The sequence below is a fragment of the Corythoichthys intestinalis genome, chromosome 7, assembly GCF_030265065.1.
Source record: "Corythoichthys intestinalis isolate RoL2023-P3 chromosome 7, ASM3026506v1, whole genome shotgun sequence".
In the NCBI taxonomy this organism is placed as follows: domain Eukaryota; kingdom Metazoa; phylum Chordata; class Actinopteri; order Syngnathiformes; family Syngnathidae; genus Corythoichthys; species Corythoichthys intestinalis.
In genome coordinates, this window is record NC_080401.1 from 40,399,565 (window position 1) to 40,420,198 (window position 20,634).

At 38.6% G+C, this 20,634-nt stretch overlaps 1 protein-coding gene across 1 annotated transcript in view; it reads left to right on the forward strand.

The window, feature by feature from the left end:
* The first annotated feature begins 549 nt into the window (after nt 1–549).
* fgf22 (fibroblast growth factor 22) overlaps nt 550–20,634 on the forward strand; it is a 101,733-nt gene continuing 81,648 nt past the window's right edge. The window contains exon 1 of the mRNA XM_057840231.1: nt 550–1,376. Coding sequence (XP_057696214.1) covers nt 1,028–1,376 — 349 coding nt within the window. The 5' untranslated portion in view covers nt 550–1,027. The remainder of the gene's footprint in view (nt 1,377–20,634) is intronic.

The window sequence follows — 20,634 nt, forward strand, 5'->3', positions numbered from 1 at the left end:
GACCTCTTTGACAGCCAGAAATCCTGCTTGTTTGTAGGTGACCAAATACTTATTTTCCACTCTAATTTGGAAATAAGTTCTTTAAAAATCAAACAATGTGATTTTCTGTTTTTTTTCCCCCACATTCTGTCTCTCATGGTTGCGGTTAACCCATGCTGACAATTACAGGCCTCTCTTATCTTTTCAAGAATAGGAGAACTTGCACAATTGGTGGTTGACTAAATACTTATTTACCCCACTGTAAATGTATACTTTTTCACATTCAAGAATGATTGAAAATTGTCTGATTTCTTTGAAATGGGTATGAATGAGTCTGCAGGCCCCACCCCGTGTCCCTCTCTTTACAATTATCTCCCCACCCAACCTGCCTTGGATGCTGCCAGCCCTGCTCAGGATAAAATGCTGTTGCTCCCACTGAGCAGAGCAGTGCCGGGCTGACTCCACACAGCAGAGCGTCAGGCCATCGAGCCAGCTGACACACACTCGCCGGCTGCCGCTCTCCGACACACACACACACACACACGGCTCCCTCCCTCCCTCTGTAACACATACTAACACACATACACTCACTCGCAGTCAGTCAGTCATCAACCCATTCAACTCCCTCCCAGCCACGGGTCAGCAGCTCAGGCACCTTGTTCCACCCCAGCTGGAACGAGCAGACCATCGCAAGGTGCACGAACACACATAAACAAACACATAAGCATCATCCTTCAGGACTTTCATCTTTGGAACGAGAAGGCGGAGAGTGGACAAGTGATCAAGGAGGGTGGAACTTTCATCAAATGAAGATATGTGAAAGGAGTGGACACATCCAGACGAGAAGATAACGATGACCTCTGGAGGAACTTTGACAAGGTTTTTCCAGTAGGAAGTTCTTCTGTTACCCCAGTCAGAGATCACCATCCAGGGGGTCTGCTGTGAGTGGCTCCCCTGTCTGTTCAGGACTTGCTCACAGGGACGTCTCCCACCCATCAGCATGCCTACAGCTTGCACATTAAGGTGCCCCCTGGGAGTGTGACCCACCATGTGCAGATGGACGCCATCCGTTGCTCACCTCCATCCGCCTGAACACGCAGCCTTTACCAGGCGACAGCCTCTCCCGACGCCCGGTGTGGCCACCTTCTGCTTGGCATGCCTGGCCTTGCTACTGGCTGGCACCGGTGCCGCCTCAGGGGCCTGCCCTCCCGGGTTAGGGCGTGAGCCCCTCCAGGTTTTGACGAACTGTTCGTGGACGCTGGAGAGGCACACGAGAAGTTATAATCATCTGGAGGGCGACGTGCGACTGCGGCGGCTTTACTCGGCCAACAAGTTCTTCCTGTGCATTGATAAAACGGGCAAGGTGGATGGCACGCGCCGGAAAAACTACGCAGACAGTAAGTTATTGACCCAGAGTTCTTCCAAGTTGCTGAGTTACAGAAAGGGTGCTGTGTGATGTTTCATGTTTATGATTGGACTTTCTTATCTCCTATCTTTTATTACTGTACAGAGGGATATCCTGCAGCTATGCTCGTATATCATTGCTCAGCTTCTTGTGTTCTGTTTAGAGCAAGAGATCCAGGTTGCTAGGCTTGACAGGTACACTCTGGTGTGGATTTAGGATCCTCATGGGACAAAGTGCTTGTTTTTATTTCTTCAAAGAAAGACATTGGGCATCAGTTGGAAAAATAAAAAAACGCCACCATGCAGGGATTAAGTTAAAACTGAAAATTCATCAATTGTGAGTAGCAACTTAAACACACTAAGGCTTATTCATCTGATGTGGGGGTCATATTTGATGAGGATGAGATCTGAATGTGGCTTTGAATTCTTTCTGTTGGCTCATGTGCATACATGGAATATATAGCATTATTTGGAACAACAACCAAACTTCAGTAGCATTTCCTTGGCTTTTTGATTCATTTGTTTTGGTGACTCAATGCCTTTATAATTAGTGTGAGTCCGATATATATCACTTATACCCTTTCAGGAAACCCTCCCTTTAGAAGGCAGGTGATTTATTTTTGGTAATACATCATAATTAAAATTGGGGGAAAAAAAAAAGAAAATAACAAAGAAATAGCGTCATGTAGGCCACAATTTTAACATATGGTATGCTAGTGTGGCTTAATAAAAATTTGATGTCCCATATAAATTGACGTCACACTGTAAGTGCAGCCCATAGGATACAAAATTTGATGTCCACATAAGTGGAGGATATCTTTAAATTACTAGAAATTGCAATTTCTTGAGAAATTATGATGGGGCTTTACTGTGGTAGATACAGATCTATCAGGTTATTTCCTGTTGATTTGGGGCATTTCGGGGACAATATCAGGTCACTTTCTGTTTGTTTGGGGACAATTTGGGCGTACATGACTGTCAATGGCATTAATTTACTTGGGCGCCAATTGAATGTCAATGGGCTGTCATGGTAAATAGTGAAAAATCACAAGGACCGATGTTTTCCTGGCATTGAAAATGAATGTGAAATTTAGACGCACATGGCTGTCAATGGCATCCCATTAGTAATGAATGAGACAGTTTTTGGTGAATTTTGGGGGAAACCGTAAGTTTTTGGCAAATTCTATATACAACTTTTATATCCCATACCGTCCTGGAATTTTTGATGTGTAATCTATGCGATTTGGTCAAAAATTATAGGACTAGATACATTTATATATATATATATATATATTTTTTTTTTTTCCAAAAAACCCGCATTTACGGGCGAAGAAAAAAATTTCGAGGGGTTATTCGAAAAATTTCCTGTGTCACACACATGAAAATTCCGGTCAATTTGATTTTCGAACAGTGACACGGTCGTTCACATTTTGGGCTGTGCGGCGTATATATATTATATATGTTATATATATATATATATATATATATTTTTTTTCCTTTTCATGAATAAACAAAAATTATGCTCTGCGATTGGCTGGCAAATAATTCACGGTGTACCCTGCCTATTGCCCATAGTTAACGGGGGGGGGGGGGGGGTTATAAGAAAAAGTAATAAAATCAAAAATACACTCCTATTATGGCACCCAATAACACTGTAAAGATGATTTAATTTAAAAAAAAAAAAATTATTTCATAGTGTTTAACTCGTCACTTACCCATTGACAACAGTAGATGTCCAATTCATTCAATCTGGGAGGACTGGCTGTGAATGTTAATGATTCAATGCCGTTGACGGCACTAGATGTCCTATCCATCTTGACAGTCAAAACAGCAGGTCTGAGAACGAAAAGTGGTATTTGGTATGTGGCAAATTTGATTTTGCCATATGGCATTTTTTTTGCCATGTGGCAAAATGCATTTCGCCACGTGGATTTAAAAAAAAAAAAATTTTATGCAATGTGGCTTTTTTTTTTTGCCATGTGACAAAATAGATTTTGCCATGTGGCTTTTTTTGCCATGTGGCAAAATTGATTTTGCCATGTGGTTTTTTTTTTTTCCATGTGGCAAAATGTATTTATGTATTTGGCATTTTTTTGGTACATAGCAAAATTGATTTTGGTTTGTGGCATTTTTATGGGGGTATGTAACATTTTTTTGTGGGTATATGGCATTTTTGCAGGCCATGCACATCCATGCCATTGACGGCTATGCACGTCCAAATTTTCCATTCATTTTAAATGGCAGAAAACGTGTGGCTGTGATTTTTGACCATACCCCATTACAGTGCATTGACATTCAACTGGCACCCAAGTCAGGCTATGCCATTGATGGCTATGAACGTCCAAATTTTTCATTCATTTTAAATGGCAGAAAAACGTGTGGCTGTGAAAATTTGGACGCACATAACCGTCAATGGCATGGACGTGCATGGCCAGCAAAAATGCCAAGTACCAAAATAAAAAGTCACATACCAAAATCCATTTTGCCACATAACAAAAAAAATGCCACATGGCAAAAAAATAAAATAAATAAATGCCACATTGGAAAATAAAATTTGCCTTGGCAAAATCCATTTTGCCACAAAAAAAAAAAAAAAATGCTACATGGCAAATACCACTTTTGGTTCTCACTGTCTCTCCAAAATGGATTGGGAGTTAAATGAGTGCCCTACAAAGAGTTAAACGGAATGGAACAAAAGTATTTGCCAACTATAACTATTTATTCTCTTGTCAATATTTTTTGCGCAGTACTATACAAAAGAAATTGGCACGTATAAACTCAAGCTTGAGCCAGGCGGTGTGTTGTATGCATGCAGAGTTTGCGGTGTAGAGGACACCTGAGAAGTACAGCAGCCGCACCTTATTGTCTCCATCAATGGATGTCTTTCAGACATTTGACCAGGTCAGAGGAGCTGACTCATGAGTTGACCTCGCCTCCATGTCCGTCATTCCCTGACTGACAGGCGGCGCCCACTGCCATACCTCCGACTGTAATATTTATGTATTTGTTAATGGCTCTTTTTTAACAGGACAGGGTGAGTCAGAGTTTTTCCACATAGCTACCGAGGTGGAGGGGAAGGACCAGCTGTTGTGTTAAAGTCACTCACAAGCTTGTTGCCACTGTTCCAAGTTGTGAGTGACATTCGCTCACCTGTCCAAAAGAAGCACCTGCAAGGAACAGCTACACAAACTTGTTTGAAAGTCAAGTTGAGGTGACTTACTTTGTATATTGACAGCGTTAAATTGGGAAGTTGAGTGTTGTTGTTTGCATTCAAAGTCATGCACATTCACTCATCAGTTTATTGGTACAAAGTACTACGAGACCCCATTTCAAGTCGCAGTGTCGTAGCATGCAGTGCTGGCCTGCTTGGGTGTTAAATTGATTTCATGAATTAATTTGCAGATTAAATAGAAAATAATTGGATTTCTTTTTTATGTTGTTGTTTTGACAAAAATGACATCTAATGGCCGATTATACAATAGATTATTCCTTGAGAATGTTTCTTTGTGAAGTTATTGCTTTTTATTTGGGGGCTAACACTAAAAATGGGGGAGCAAAAAGATACTTAAGTCATGCATTTTTCACTTATTTAGGTTACTTTTCATCAATATGTAACATTTTTAACCATTTATAGGGCATTGAACTATTTTTGGTAATTAAAAAAAAAAAGCTGGTATCCACATATGTGCTCATGTTTCAGGGCCATCGACGGTGCTAGATGCCAGTGGCAGTCAATGAGTTCATTGGGTTGCACGTGTTTTGAGCTTTTTCTTTTGTTATTATTTTGTTCTATAAAAAGCAGGGCGAGAAAAACTAATTACCGTACAGTTTTTTTTATCATAGTTTGGCTGGGGGTGCGACTTACATGCTGACGCGACTTATGTGCGAAATTATTAACACATTATAATATCATTTCACGTATTATTTTGATGGTTTGGAGTGACACTGGTGGTTTGGTAAACTTGTTAGCATGTTCTTTATGCTATAGTTATCTGAATAACTCTCAATAGCTATGTTACGTTAACAAACCGGCCACGTTCGCATTTCGTTGTTCATGCATCATGTAACATTATCATTAGTGCTGCAACGATTAATCGATTCACTCGAGTATTCGATTAGGAAAAAAGATTTGAATTATATTTTGGTGCTTCGAGTATTCGTTTAATTAAAGTGGCGTTGTAATGGTTTGTTTTATTGACTTGGGTGGATACACTGCCCTCTAGTCTGCCTCATTCTACATGGCCAAATCCAGCTGCACTGTGTTAAGACCAACAAAAGCTAGGTTTTTGTTTGAGCTAATGTTTATTATAATGCATTCGTATATTTCAAGAAATATTTAGCCAATTTTTGTGGGAATATGTGTCTGAACCATTTGTTAAGAACATTGTAAAAAAAAAAAGTGTTTTATAGCATTTTAGCTAGCTGACTTTTGCTATGTAAGTTAGCTAATTGTTCTTTTGTGGTACATAGGTCCTTATTTATTTATTTATTTTTATACCGTTTGAGGCTCAGCTCAGGTATTTAAATTTTTTATGTTTATCCGATTACTCGATTATTCGAACTAATTAGTTCATCGATTAATCGACTACTAAAATAATCGATTGCTGCAGCCCTAATTATCATAGTGTACACCTATTCAGCATGTTGTTCTCTATTGTATTTTTATTTTAAATTGCCTTTCAAGATGACATATCTGTTCTATGTGTTGGATTTTATCAAGTAAATTTCCCCCCAAAATGTGACTTATACTCCAGTGCGACTTATATATGTTTTTTTTATGGCTGGGGCGACTCAGGTGCGATTTATAGTCCGAAAAATACAGTAAAAAGTATTTTTAGGTGGGGGAAAAAAGTGTCAGACTTTGTTTTAGGTTATATCACCCAGCATTAAGAGCAGGTAACATGTAGGCTTCTTTGTAACGTTTGAAGATGCAGACTCGAAATCATAAAAATAACTCTTGCAATCCACTATAAAAGCTTTGCAACCAACGTGCATTTGTACGTCAAGAAAATGCAAGAAACATTTCATATTCCGCCTGTTTGTTAACTCACTTTTATTGTATAATATCCAATGTTTACCTCACAATTTTGTTTGCCCGGCAAATTTTTTGGAGGTGAATTATTTTTGCCCTTTACACAAATTTAAAATTAACAAGTTCATTCAAAGACATTTTCAAAAAATATTCTATGTCTTGGTCAATTGCAGATTTTTGGACAAGTATTTTTCAGAATAATATCAGGATGAGACCTACTCGGTAAGTGCTAAATATTTCATCTACAAAGATTAAAGCAGAATTCTTATTAGTAAAACGGTATACGTATAGTGGAGATAATAAAAGTACTGTTTAACAGTATGACAAGTTTCTAAATGACTGCACTGCTGAACAAATGTAATCATTCTCACTTATGAGTGAATGATTTATTCATTAATCCAATTCTTTACAAAATGTAAGCATGTGATGAAGAGTCTTTGTACACTCCGGTCTGTGAGCTCTGAAGTATATCGTTACTCATCAATTTCGTAGGTTTGGGTCGAACGCCCAAAAAAATTTGGATATTTCGCACGAGTCCTTTCTATTTCATAAATTCTTGAAAATTAATGAGAACAAGATGATGCTTTAAGCTTTTGACATCTTTTTTTGGCTTGTCCAATTTAGGGCTCAGCACAGAGAGCCCTTTGCGTGATTTGAATACTGAAATAACTGTTTCAGGGTGCTATAGCAGCTATGAAGGTTATTTGGGTTTGAAACTACTATTGTCATAAGATGAGACAAGAATTGATTTTAAATATCTTACTATATATCACTCATACATTGGGTTAATTACTGCAATACTGGATAGGCTAAGGAGCATGACTAAACAGTTCAATTAAAATATTGCATTGTGAGTTGTGTTGTATTGTTGTCTCGGTCTCAGCTTCCCAAAGTCTTGGTCTTTCATCAGTCTCGGACTGACTGGATTTAGGATTTTCTGTTGAGCGATTAAAGAACACCACTGATTGGCTATACTATATTATTTATGGAATAATAAAAGTATACTTAAAAATATAATCACAGGTAAGATAACAGCAACCGTGAATAACATCTTTCTGAGAGTATTATTTTAACAAAGACGTTTAACACATCTATGCTACTATGGCTAGGCCAAACAAACTAAATCAGCTGTTCTTCAAATATTTTTAAAAACATACAAGAATTCACTTTAAAAATGTCATGATTTGAGATTTTTAAGGATTTAGGTACGAAAAGGGAGCTTATGGCATGTTTTCGGCTGTCAAATGTAGTCCTATTGGAAAGAGAAAAAATAGAGAGAACCCTCAACTTTTTATGGTTTTTCAGATTTTTGTGGTCTTGCTCTTGTCAGCCTCGGCTTTTCTCAGTCTCAGTTTGTCTCAGTCTTGGTCTTGTCCTGGTCCCAACCCACAAAAGCCTTGCTCTTGTGTTGGTCTCTCTGAGTTATGGTGTTATGATCTAGGACACTGTTGAGCACAACACTAGTGTCACATTCAGCATCAATAATGCTATGTAACAGTGCAAATAACATTAGTTTAAGTCGATAACTATAGATGCAGAAAATTTGTTTTCAAAATATTAGAATCTTTTTTTGATTTTCTAAAGTAATATTGTAACTGATCAATGCATTAGTTTTGAAAGACCTTTGTGTTAGAGATTCTACAATTAAAGAGTATATAATTGCACCTTAAATTGTTCAATAGCTCAAGATTCTTTGTCTTTTGGGCAAGATGAAGATGTATTCTATATTTTTCATTTCCTTTGTATATGCAGGTCTATCTAACTTTTTTAAATTTTGAAGGGCCAAAGCTTAATTTGCCGTTAATTTGTCATTCAAAGTAAAGATGCATCGATACGGTACGATACAGTATCGGCAGGGGGGGCCGATCCGGAACGAAATGGTGGTATCGGTATCGGCGAGTACCAACAAAGAGGGCGCCGATACAATTTAACGATCCAGTATTATAAAAAGTGCTGTCAAATTCATCGCGTTAACAGGCGATATATACATTTTTTAATTAATCACCTTAACATATTTAATGGAATTAACGCATGCACGGAATGACCCGTTCATGCGTTGCCTCAAACAGTTTACAATGACGCCGGTTTAGCACACTGAGAGCGAAAATGCAGAGAAATGTGAGTGGACACAGACGTACATTGGACCTTACCTGTTATTGGCTTAAGCTTTGGCAACTCTTTCACAACAATTATAAGTATTGTGGCGAACGACGTTGGAAAGAATGACAGGAGGCGATCTTTTTCTTAACACGCTTAATTGAACACAACGCAGAACATACTGTATACAGTTTGCGGCCACCACTGACAGTCATAGTTGCCCAACTTCCCATCATGCATTTGGGCGGAACAGTTAAGTCGCTACAGTATCATTTAGTGAAAGCACAACAAATATTCCTATCTCTAAAAAAAACAATGTTCACAAAAAGAAAAGCGCGCAATGCAAAGAGAACTGGCATTCCCAATCAAAATAGCTATGCAAAATACACATAAAACTCAGACTTTGCCTTGGCTAGATCTCTAATTAATTTAAAACTCGCCATTGACACCTTGTGATGTATTTCAATCACGACCTTAAAGGACCTAGTTAAAGACACTGTGGAAGAACGGGGCAGGGAGCCCAATATGACGTCACCGCTCGGTGACGTCAACAATGGCGAGCTATTAGTTTATTTTTTGATTGAAAATTTTACAAATTTTATTAAAACAAAAACATTAAGAGGGCTTTTGATATAAAATAACTATAACTTGTACTCAAATTGATCTTTTAAGAACTACAAGTCTTTCTATCCGTGGATACCTTTGACAGAAAGAATGTTAATAATGTTAATGCCTTCTTGTGGATTTATTGTTATAATAAACAAATGTCGTACTTATGTACAGTATGTGGAATGTTTGTGTCAGTCTTGTGTCTTATCTTTCCATTCCAACAATAATTTACAGAAAAATATGGCATATTTTAGAGATGGTTTGAATTGCGATTAATTATGATTAATTTTTAAGCTGTGATTAACTCGATCAAAAATTTTAATCGTTTGACAGCCCTAATTATAACACTTGACCGCAGCCTTTTTTTTTTTTTTTTTTCCTGACACTCACTACACTCTCTGTTGTGTGATGACACGTGACACTTTGCATGCCAAGCAGCTATCACTATTGGCCAATGAGAGCGGGCCAATAGCCGCTCTTAACCAATGCCGGGGTAGCTTTTTCATATGTAGGAAAAACAAATTACGGGAGGAAAAATGTCGGGGGTCTGGAAATATTTCAGTTTAGAATCTCCGTCGCGTACAATGGCTGCATGCAAGACTTGCGGCCTGAAAGTGTGGAGAGGAGGAGATAAATCGGCCAGTTTCAATACTTCAAACCTGATAGAAAAATCTGAAGACAAAACATGTGAACAAACACAAATAGTGTGAGGCTGCAACAGCAGGACTGCTATCCAGAGGAAGGAGGCTAGACCGGAGCAACAATCTCTGGTCAGTTCAGTTCGTCTACTTTACTTTCATTGTCTTTTACTGAAAGAAATGCCGCAGAAATTTGAGACTTGTTTTAAAAGTATATATAAATTTACCAGCCGATACTGCACAGCCAGCTATCGGTATTTGGGCCAAAAAATGGTATTGGTGCAACACTAATTCAAACAGTCTTGCAGGCAGGGCTAGCATCAAACAAGTTAGCTTGGAGAGGTCTCAAAGATCTCAAATCTACCCAAATTTGTGCCCGGAGTGTAATACCCGAACCGTAAACAAGCCTGAACCTTACCATAACTTAAACTGCTTCAATTCAAACACCTGGCCACACACTCACCCAAAACCCTAATCCGAATCCACCCGAACCCCTGGTTTTACAGACTAAAGCCCCTTTCACACATACCTAAACACCGTTAAAATCCCAGGATTTAAACGGGTAGCTCTTATGTGTGATAGCAATTTCCCGGGTCGACTGACACGGAGATGAAGCGGACATCGGAGCGGAGTCGTGTCTTAGTATAATTTCCGGGACCTTCCCGGGAAGCGGTAAGTGTGAAAGCAGGCGTTAAATTCCTGGATCACACCGCGATGGCTAATGACATAAATATTGTAATTGTAATTTCCTCTTTCTTTGCAGTAAAACGAAAAGCGGTAACTAAACATTGCAATTATCAACATGACATACAGAAAATAGCAAAATTAAACTGAAAACATAACTAAATTAAATTGTTACTGGTTCGTAGCGCCGAGGAAGAAAGTCCATCGTCCATCTTTGGTAATGTGTGGTTTATTCTGTTGCCAATGCTGACCAAAAATGATGGAATGTCGGCAACACGGGACAACCCGGTGAAAGTGTTTCAAACCCCTACTATTCCCAGGATATCTCTCCATGTGTGAAAGCAATGACGCGTGTAAATCCTACGTCATCTTACATGGAAATTTACCGGGGTATAAATCTGAAAGGGGCTTAATTTTTTTTGTTTGCTGATGCATGTCATGCTTTAGCAGTGTTTTGTATGCTTTACGTCCCATTCACATGGCACGTCAACCTGTTTTTTCCTTTGCTATATTTTGGAGGTTATGCCCTGGCAGCAGGGGTTAATTTGTGCTGGATCCTGCCGGAACAAGATCCGCCACCTCTTGATTTTAGCCTCCCTGTGTTCCGGGACTTATTTGGGCAGATCCGGCACCTCTCGTGTACAGAAAATAATATTAATATGTGGCGCGGCGATTTCCGTGGCTCGTTCGTCATCGCTCCTACATCCGGTTCTTCCTTCGGGGAGGTGGTGTAGTATATAAAAACACAGAGACGCCTCGGATGGCTGTTGCATGGAGACTTTTATTAACTAAACAAAAACCAGCGGGGGACAGTTAGAAAGTCAACAACGCTCCCTCGCGCAACTCTCCCTTTCGCTCCTTCTCTCTCTCTCCCCCTTACACTCGCCCACTTTTTCTACGCTAAATTGGCAATGCCGGTCACACTGAAACGGGACAGCGGCCCCTTGGGGATGTTGGTAACAATGTATAAAAATTTAACGTCATTTGAAAACTTGGACAGCAGCTCAGTTCAAGGTGAATGTAATAAAGTAGGCGACACCGTTTTGAATTATTTTCAAATTATTTGCTTACATGGGCCTATACAATAATTACAACTGTTCTTGGAACAAATTATTATAGAAGTATAATGAATTAACGGATAAATAATTTTGTAAACCACAGACGCAAGGCACGAATATAACGGCGTAGTGATACATTTGGTGATGAGGCCCTAGCCATGTTTAAATTATCTAGCCAGGTTATATCATGATTAATACACGGCAACTGACCAATCAGAGAGCTTCCTTAAACCCACCAGTTATTATAATAAATAATAATAATGGGAGATTCGTGTTATTTATTGTAACCTCAGATTTTTAAAAATGTTTTACAAGTTAGACCTGTTGAGAAACTATTTGCTGACTGTGTACTATAAGTCCCACTTATGGTTATGTGGGCAATTGCCCGTGCTGTGCAGAGTATAGCCTAAATAATTGTAAATTGTTGTCATAACATTTATAACATGGATATTATCTGAAATTGAGGCTTGTAAGTCCGCCAGCATGGCAAGTGGGCATTTGTTGTTTTCAGCACCATTTTCTGCGTGAGTTCCGGGGCCTGTGCCCGTCTCGTCATCCCTGCACTGTCATATTTACTTTGCGTTCTGGCACCTTATGATTTACAAATTAAGCACTGCCTGGCAGCCTACTGAAAAGCTCAACTTGAACATGTGATTGCATCTCCCAATACCACACAAAGCTGTTTAGTTCACTGTTATTGGGGGCTGAGGCTTTCAATCTGATTTAAAGCCTCTTGACCCAGACCATTTCTTGATACTGATACAGTAGCGCGGTTGTAGATTAGAGTGGGAGGTCGTACATATTTAATGACGACAGCAGTTAATCGGATACCAGAAGAACTCACAACAAAGACAGATCCTCTGCTTTGAGAACAGCTGCTTTGGAAGTCAACCCATTGTTTGTGCCTCTCCTCGCAACCCGTAAGGGTCTTATCACCCTTGCATCCACCCCACTCTGTTTTTCCAGCACACTCTCAGGTGCAAAAACAGTTGGAATTAGTCAACAAACACTCTGCTAATTGAAGGCCGGAAAATATTGTATCAATCCCAGCGGAACAATGGCATGGAACAGCTGAGGGAAGAGGCCACTGGGAGGAAAAGTGGCATTTGATGAGGGAGTGCGACGAGTAGGAAAGAAGAGATAAAAAGATGACAAAAAGAACAGTGGTTGCCTTGAGTTACAGATTATGATGAATGACATTCAACTCACGCCTGTGCATACATACAACATAATAGAATAGAAAGCCTTTATTGTCATTGTACAAAGTACGAGATTTAAAGCTTTGCCATAACGTGCACCACATAAAAGCAAAAGTACAACATGTCTAATTTAAAAATAGAGGTTACGGTGTACACAGATTGGGATTAATGTAAGTGATTAGCAGCAAGTAATGATGTAGTGATAATCAGTGTTATCACAGATTACTTGAAAAAGTAATTACTGATTACGCCTCAAAAAAGCCATCTAGTTACTTTACTTATTACTTTATTATCAGAGTAACTAAGTTACTTTAAAAGTAATTTATTGCTGCCACAACATAAGAATGACAACAGAAAAATGTCATCTCATATAAGTGACTTTCCGATAATTGAATTTATAGGGGAAGATCAGAATTTTTCAAATAAGGCTTAATCTTTGAGTTAGCGGGGTTTTAATAGGATGGAGTTGCTTTCAACAAGCATTGGCTCGCACTAGCTTAGCCACTCCGGAGCCCTGAAACTAACAAATAACTGACAAACTGCATTAAATTTGTTGAAATCAATTCCACCGACAAATTAAATCCCCGAGGTAATGTCAAAAATTCTGAACTTCGGATAAGAGTTTAGGGTTAAAAGCATAAGAGGATTTTGAGGGGGGGGCTAGGGGGACCAGCCCCCCCGGTGGCTGAAAAGTTTCATTGGATGAAGATGACTTTCCTATTTATATAAAAGTTGTAAAGCAATAAAGCAGCAACAAAAACGAATGAAATGAACAAAAAAATATTTTTATAATGGGTCAAAATTATTTTTTGAACAGATCATGTGACGAGCACCTTAGACGGTCATTTGCTTTGCATATATTTAAAAAAAAAAATTAGGGGGAGGGCCATTTTATTTTTCAAACGTTTTTTTTCTTTGATTGATTATGTTTTTTGATTGAAGCCATTTCAAACACAAATGTCCTACCCACAATATGGCCCAAACACAACTTTTTCAATGAAAAACTAAGTGTTTAAATGCAAATTTTTCAATCTCAAATATTTTTTTCGCATTCAAAGACATTTTCTATGATTAAAATTTTTCCTTTTTTGATTGAAGTGATTTTTCTTATTGAAAATATAATTTTTTGATTGAATAATAAAGACAAAAACGTCCAAGCCAAAATGTGGCCCAAACACAAATCAACATTTCTTTAATCAAAAAAAAAAAAAAAAAACTCAAAAGAGAAATAGCTTACTCATGCTTCTTTTTGAGTTTCAAATTCATTTTCGCATTAAAAACTTTTTTTTTTTTTTTTTTTTGATTGAAGCAACTTTTTTTTTTTTAATTGAAAATATATATTTTGATTGAAGCAACTTTTTTTGGATTGAATAATAAAGACACAAATCTACCTCCATATGGATGCCCCCAGGGGATACAGTTTTTGACTGGGGTAACTACATTGGCACGACACCGGCGGGCGTACCATATTCAATGGCTGACGATCTTGGCGAAAAGTACTGCCTAATCAGCCTGATTTAGAATTCCCCTCAAGAATGATGGGAAACAAAAAAACGCTCATTGTCAACTTATTATTATAAATATTCTTGTAAGTTAATTTTATTGCTGACACTGTGTTCCAGGGACATCAACATTTGTGCCCCCCCTGCCCCAAAAGTCAATTTCCGCCTATGGTTAAAAGCATATCAGTGCCAATGGAAAACAATGTAATGTGACTGCACACTAATCAACAATTGCACAATGCAATAAACACAAATGTGGGGGCGGGCGCGAATGCAGGCACACAACCCGGAAGTAGGCTGTACACACAATCGGTCAATATGACCATATAACGTGGCGGCAACTATAAGCACTTTACACTCAATCGGACTTACAACACATCCCAAAAATGCTAAACGAACCCGTCACCTCATGGCATAAATGTGCAACACGAATATGCTGTAAACAATTCTTGCGGTCTTCACAAGGAGGAGCGGGAGCGACCACTACCCGCCGTTGCAACGGCAAAGCTACGAAACAGCCGTTAATGTAGCGGCTCCAACCTATTGCTGGAACCCTACAGATTGAAGGAAAAATGCTCAATACTCAACATTCGCTTGCACTTTTCAATAGGTGGCTGCAGTCGGCTCTAATGTGTGCCTGGCACAAGTCTTTCTCGGTCCCAAAACGGTGCGTGTGGGACTCGAGACCAAAACAGGAAGTAACTATGAGCAGATACCATGTAAATGAACATTTTCTATTTAAAATGCTTTTCGTACATGACTACAATATTCTTTATTCTACATACATTATGAGGCAATAACAAAATAGTAACGCACTGACACTAAGGAAACTAATCAGATTACTAGTTTGGAAAAATGAACGTGTTCGATTGCTCGTAACTGAAAGACAGTAATCAGATTACAGTAACGCGTTACTTAGTGACAACACTGGTGGAACTATAACAGTGATTTATACGCACAAACATACAGTGAGGCAAATAAGTATTTAGTCAACCACTAATTGTGCAAGTTCTCCCACTTGAAAATATTAGAGAGGCCTGTAATTGTCAACATGTTTAAACCTCAACCATGAGAAACAGAGTGTGGGGGAAAAAAACAGAAAATCACATTGTTTGATTTTTAAATAATTTATTTGCAAATCATGGTGAAATATAAGTATGTGGTCAATACCAAAAGTTAAATCTCAATACTTTGTTATGTACCTTTTGTTGGCAATAACGGAGGCCAAACGTTTTCTGTAACTCTTCACAAGCTTTGCACACAGTGTTGTTGGTATTTTGGCCCATTCCTCCATGCAGATCTCCTCTAGAGCAGTGATGTTTTGGGGCTGTCGTTGGGCAACAGGGACTTTCAACTCCCTCCACAGATTTTCTATGGGGTTGAGACCTGGAGACTGGCTAGGCCACTCCAGGACCTTGAAATGTTTCTTACGAAGCCACTCCTTTGTTGCCCTGACTGTGTGTTTGGGATCATTGTCATACTGAAAGACCCAGCCACGTCTCATCTTCAATGCCCTTAATGATGGAAGGAGATTTTCACTCAAAATCTCTCGATACATGGCCCCATTCATTATTTCCTTTACACAGATCAGTCGTCCTGGTCTCTTTGCAGAAAAACAGCCCCAAAGCATGATGTTTCCACCCCCATGCTTCACAGTGGGAATGGTGTTCTTCAGATGCAATTCAGTATTCTTTCTCCTCCAAAAACACAAGTACCTGTGTTTCTACCCAAAAAATCTATTTTGGTTTCATCTACCCATAACACATTCTCCCAGTCCTTTTCTGGATTATCCAAATGCTCTCTAGGGAACCAAAGATGGGCCTGGACGTGTAATTTCTTCAGCAGGGGGCCACATCTGGCACTGCAGGATTTGAGTCCCTGGCGGCGCATTGTGTTACTGATAGTAGCCTTTGTTACTGTGGTCCCAACTCTCTGTAGGTCATTCACTAGGTCCCCCATGTGGTTCTAGGATTTTTGCTCACCGTTCTTGTTATCATTTTGACGCCACGTGGTGAGATCTTGCATAGAGCCCCTGGTCGAGGGAGATTATCAGTGGTCTTGTATGTCTTCCATTTTCTAATAATTGCTCCCACAGTTGATTTCTTTACACCAAGCGTTTTACCTATTGCAGATTCAGTCTTCCCAGCTTGGTGCAGGTCTACAATTTTGTCTCTGGTGTCCTTCGACATCTCTTTGGTCTTGGCCATAGTGGGGTTTGGAGTGGACAGGTGTCTAATGAGTTAAAACAGGTGCCACTAATACAGGTAACGAGTGGAGCCTCTTTAGACCTCGTTAGAAGAAGTTAGACCTCTTTGACAGCCAGAAATCTTGCATTTTTGTAGGTGACCATATACTTATTTTCCACTCTAATTTGGAAATAAATTCTTTAAAAATCAAACAATGTGATTTTCTGTTTTTTTTTTTTTTTTTCCACATTCTGTCTGTCATGTTTGAGGTTTACCCATGTTGACAATTGCAGGCCTCTCTAATCTTTTCAAGTAGGAGAACTTGCACGAATTGGTGGTTGACTAAATACTTATTTACACACATGCTCAAACATACACAAATGCACATAAACTCTAAACATTTGATTTTTTTCATCTTTTGAGTTTTCAACCCCCTTCTGCGAATTATAACAAAGTAAACAAATCTGGTATTTCTAACAATTATATCTCAGATTTGCTGCTTTTAAATTTACCACTGTCTGTCATGACATAAAATGTCAACTAAAGCAGCAAGTATACCAACTATAAACCAAAACCAAAACAACCACACCAGCTAAAGAAACAAAGTGTCACGTGATCACTTAAGCTGCTAAAGGTTGCCTCCTTGATGTGTTTTTCTTTTGACATACATATGTTAAAGTACAACATGATTGAGAGGGGAAAACACACACCCAATATTTACAAGAGTCAGGTACACATCATATCCTGTCCCAGGTCATAGACTTAATTAAACAGCTGAGAAGCCCTGCCTAGCAACGGTTTTATAATGAGTTACATTAACAAACCGTAAAACTGAGTAGTTGTTTTAAAAAAAAAATCGGAAAAGCAGTTGTAGGTATGAAAGTGTGCGGCTATGTAATGGTATATTACACTGTATATGGTATATTATTTTTAGTCAAGTTTTGTAATTACATGAAACTCATTCACCCTGAGTAATAAGGTTCGCCTAGTCTGCCGGACCAGCTTGGTTTTGACCCAACGTCTAAGAAATTCTTCCAGTCAGGGTGTGTGGTGTTTGCTAACTTCCCCTCAATGTTCAGCATCTCTCGGGTTTTCTGAGTTCACATTTGAGTTGGATGGTGCCCAGAGTATGAGTGCAAGGAGAGAGTAAAGTGTTGGGGGAATCTTCCACCCTTATGAAATATGTTGTGGAAATGAGTCAAACTTGTTTTAGAAGCTCGTCGAGCACTTTAGCTGGGACAAGAGTGGCGGTGTGATGATTCAGTGTCCATGCATCCATTCTCTATACTGTATTCATGCTGCTCATGGTAAAAGTAGGTGCTGCCATTTATGCCATCTGATTTAGGGCAGAGTACACCCTCGGCAGTTCACGGGCCAATCAAAGGGCGAATGTGACGAAATTTAGTGGGAATTGGTTTGATGCCAGGTGTACAAACTACTTCATGACAAATAGTACTGTGGTAGTTCTGTCAGTCATAAAAGGGAACGCATGATGGAAAACAAGAGTTTTAATAGCTTGCATACACAATACATGTTTTGGTTTTCTGGAGTCATACTGAGTTTCTCCACCCATGAGTTGGCAAAAAAATTCGACCCAACCAACAAAACATCCTGTTGTATCTGAGACTCTTCAATTTATTTGGGAATGTTGACTTTAGGCTTAAACATATACTGTATTTTTTGGACTATAAGTCGCACCAACCCAAAAATGTGCAATGAAGAGGAAAAAAAAAAAAAAACATAAGTCGCACGGGAGTATAATTCACATTTCTGGGGGAAATTTACTTGATAAACTCTAACACATAGAACAGATATGTCATCTTGAAAGGCAATTTAAAATAAAAATACATTTGAGAACAACATGCTGAATAAGTGTACAGTATGATAATGTTACATGATGCATGACAAACGAAATGGGAACGTGGCCGGTATGTTAACGTAACATAACTATTAAGTAGGGTTGTTCCGATCATGTTTTTTTGCTCCCGATCCTATCCCGATCGTTTTAGTTTGAGTATCTGCCGATACCGATATTTACCGATCCGACTGCTTTTTTTTTTGCTCCCGATTCAATTCCAATTATTCCATATACATTTTGGCAATGCATTAAGAAAAAAATGACAAAAACTCGGACGAATATATACATTCAACATACAGTACATAAGTACTGTATTTGTTTATTATGACAATAAATCCTCAAGATGGCATTTACATTATTAACATTCTTTCTGTGAAAGGGATCCACGGATAGAAAGACTTGTGACTTTGTATATTGTGACTAAATATTGCCATCTAGTGTATTTGTTGAGCTTTCAGTAAATGATACTGTAGCCATGCCCAATGCATGATGGGAAGTGGAATCATGACTGTGCATAGTGCTATCAATTGATATATCTTCTCTGCGATGGGAAATAATATAAGGTGTTAAGAAAAAGTTCATTTGCTATTTTGCTTCCCCACATTGCTTCCCATGATATTTCTAATCGTAGGGAGAGGGATTGTAAGGCTTTAGCCTGTTAAAAAAAAAAAAGGCTCCAAAGGCTGCTAAATTTCACTCTACCCAGTTTACACTGCATTTTATCTCTCTATAAAGGTAAAACGGCGCCATTACAGATTGAGCGCGTCAATGCGTGGGTGGGTCATGCAGCGCATGCATTAATTGCTTTAATATTTTAACGTGATACATTTAAAAAAAAAAAATTAATTACCGCCATTATCTGGATAAATTTGATAACCCTACCTTAAGCTTAAACTAAAGACTCTGGATGAGTGTAACATATTATGTTTGTAACGTTAGATACAATTAGAAAACGATTTAATTAAAAAAAAAATATATATATATATATATTAAAAAAAAGGCATGGCCGATTTTTTTTTGCCGATTCTGATACTTTGAACATGACGTGATCGGACCCGATCGATCGGACATCTCTACTATTAAGAGTTATTCACATAACTATAGCATAAAGAACATGCTAATAAGTTTACCAAACCATCAGTGTCACTCCAAAACACCAAAATAACATGTGAAATTATATAATAATGCGTTAATAATTTCACACATAAGTCGCTCCAGAGTATAAGTCGCACCCCCAGCCAAACTATGAAAAAAACTGTGACTTATAGTCCGAAAATATAGTTCTTATAGTGAAGAAAATAAGTATTTGAAAACCCTGCTATTTTGCAAGTTCTCCAACTTAGAAATCAAGGAGGTGTCTGAAATTTTCATCATAGGTGCATGTCAACTGTGAGAGAGAGAATCTAAAAAGAAAAATCCAGAAATCACAATGCATGATTTTTAACAATTTATGTGTGTGATAAAGCTGCAAATAAGGATTTGAACGCCTGTCTATCAGCTAAAATTCTGACTCTGAAAGAACTGTGTTTCTGCCTAATAAAAATCCACCTACACTCCATGTATTATCCTTAATCAGATGCACTTGATTGAAGTCGATAACAGCATAAAGACACCTGTCCACCCCATACAATCAGTAAGACTCAACTGTGTAACATTGCCAAGACCCAAGAGCTGTCCAAAGACACCAGAGACAAAATTGTACACCTCCACAAGGCTGGAAAGGGCTACGGAGCAATTGCCAAGCAGCTTGGTGAAAAAAGTTCCACTGTTGGAGCAATCATTAGAAAATGGAAGAAGCTAAACATGACAGTCAATCTCAATTGGAGTGGAGCCCCTTGTAAGATATCACCTCGTGGGGTCTCAGTGATCTTAAGAAAGGTGAGGAATCAGCCCGAAATACACAACAGGAGTTGGTCAATGTCCTGAAAAGAGCTGGGACCACCGTTTCCAAAGTTACTGTTGGTAATAGCTCAATGTCACTTATAGCTACAAATCAAGTCAGAAACCTTGGCGTAATTATTGACTCAGACCTAAAATTTGATAGCCATCTAAAGTCCGTCACTAAATCCGCTTATTACCACCTAAAAAACATAACCAGAATTAAGGGGCTTCTGACTAAAAAAGACATGGAAAAACTTATGCATGCATTCATTTTCAGCAGATTGGACTGTTGCAACGGTATATCTACGGGTCTTGATAAAAAATCAGTCAGGAAGCTGCAGCTAGTACAGAATGCTGCAGCCAGAGTCCTCACAAATACAAGGAAGCTGGACCACATTACATCGGTTTTGAAATCGCTACACTGGCTTCCAGTAAGTCAAAGGATAGACTATAAAATACTACTGCTCGTCTACAAAACACTTAATGGTCTTGGACCAAAATACATAT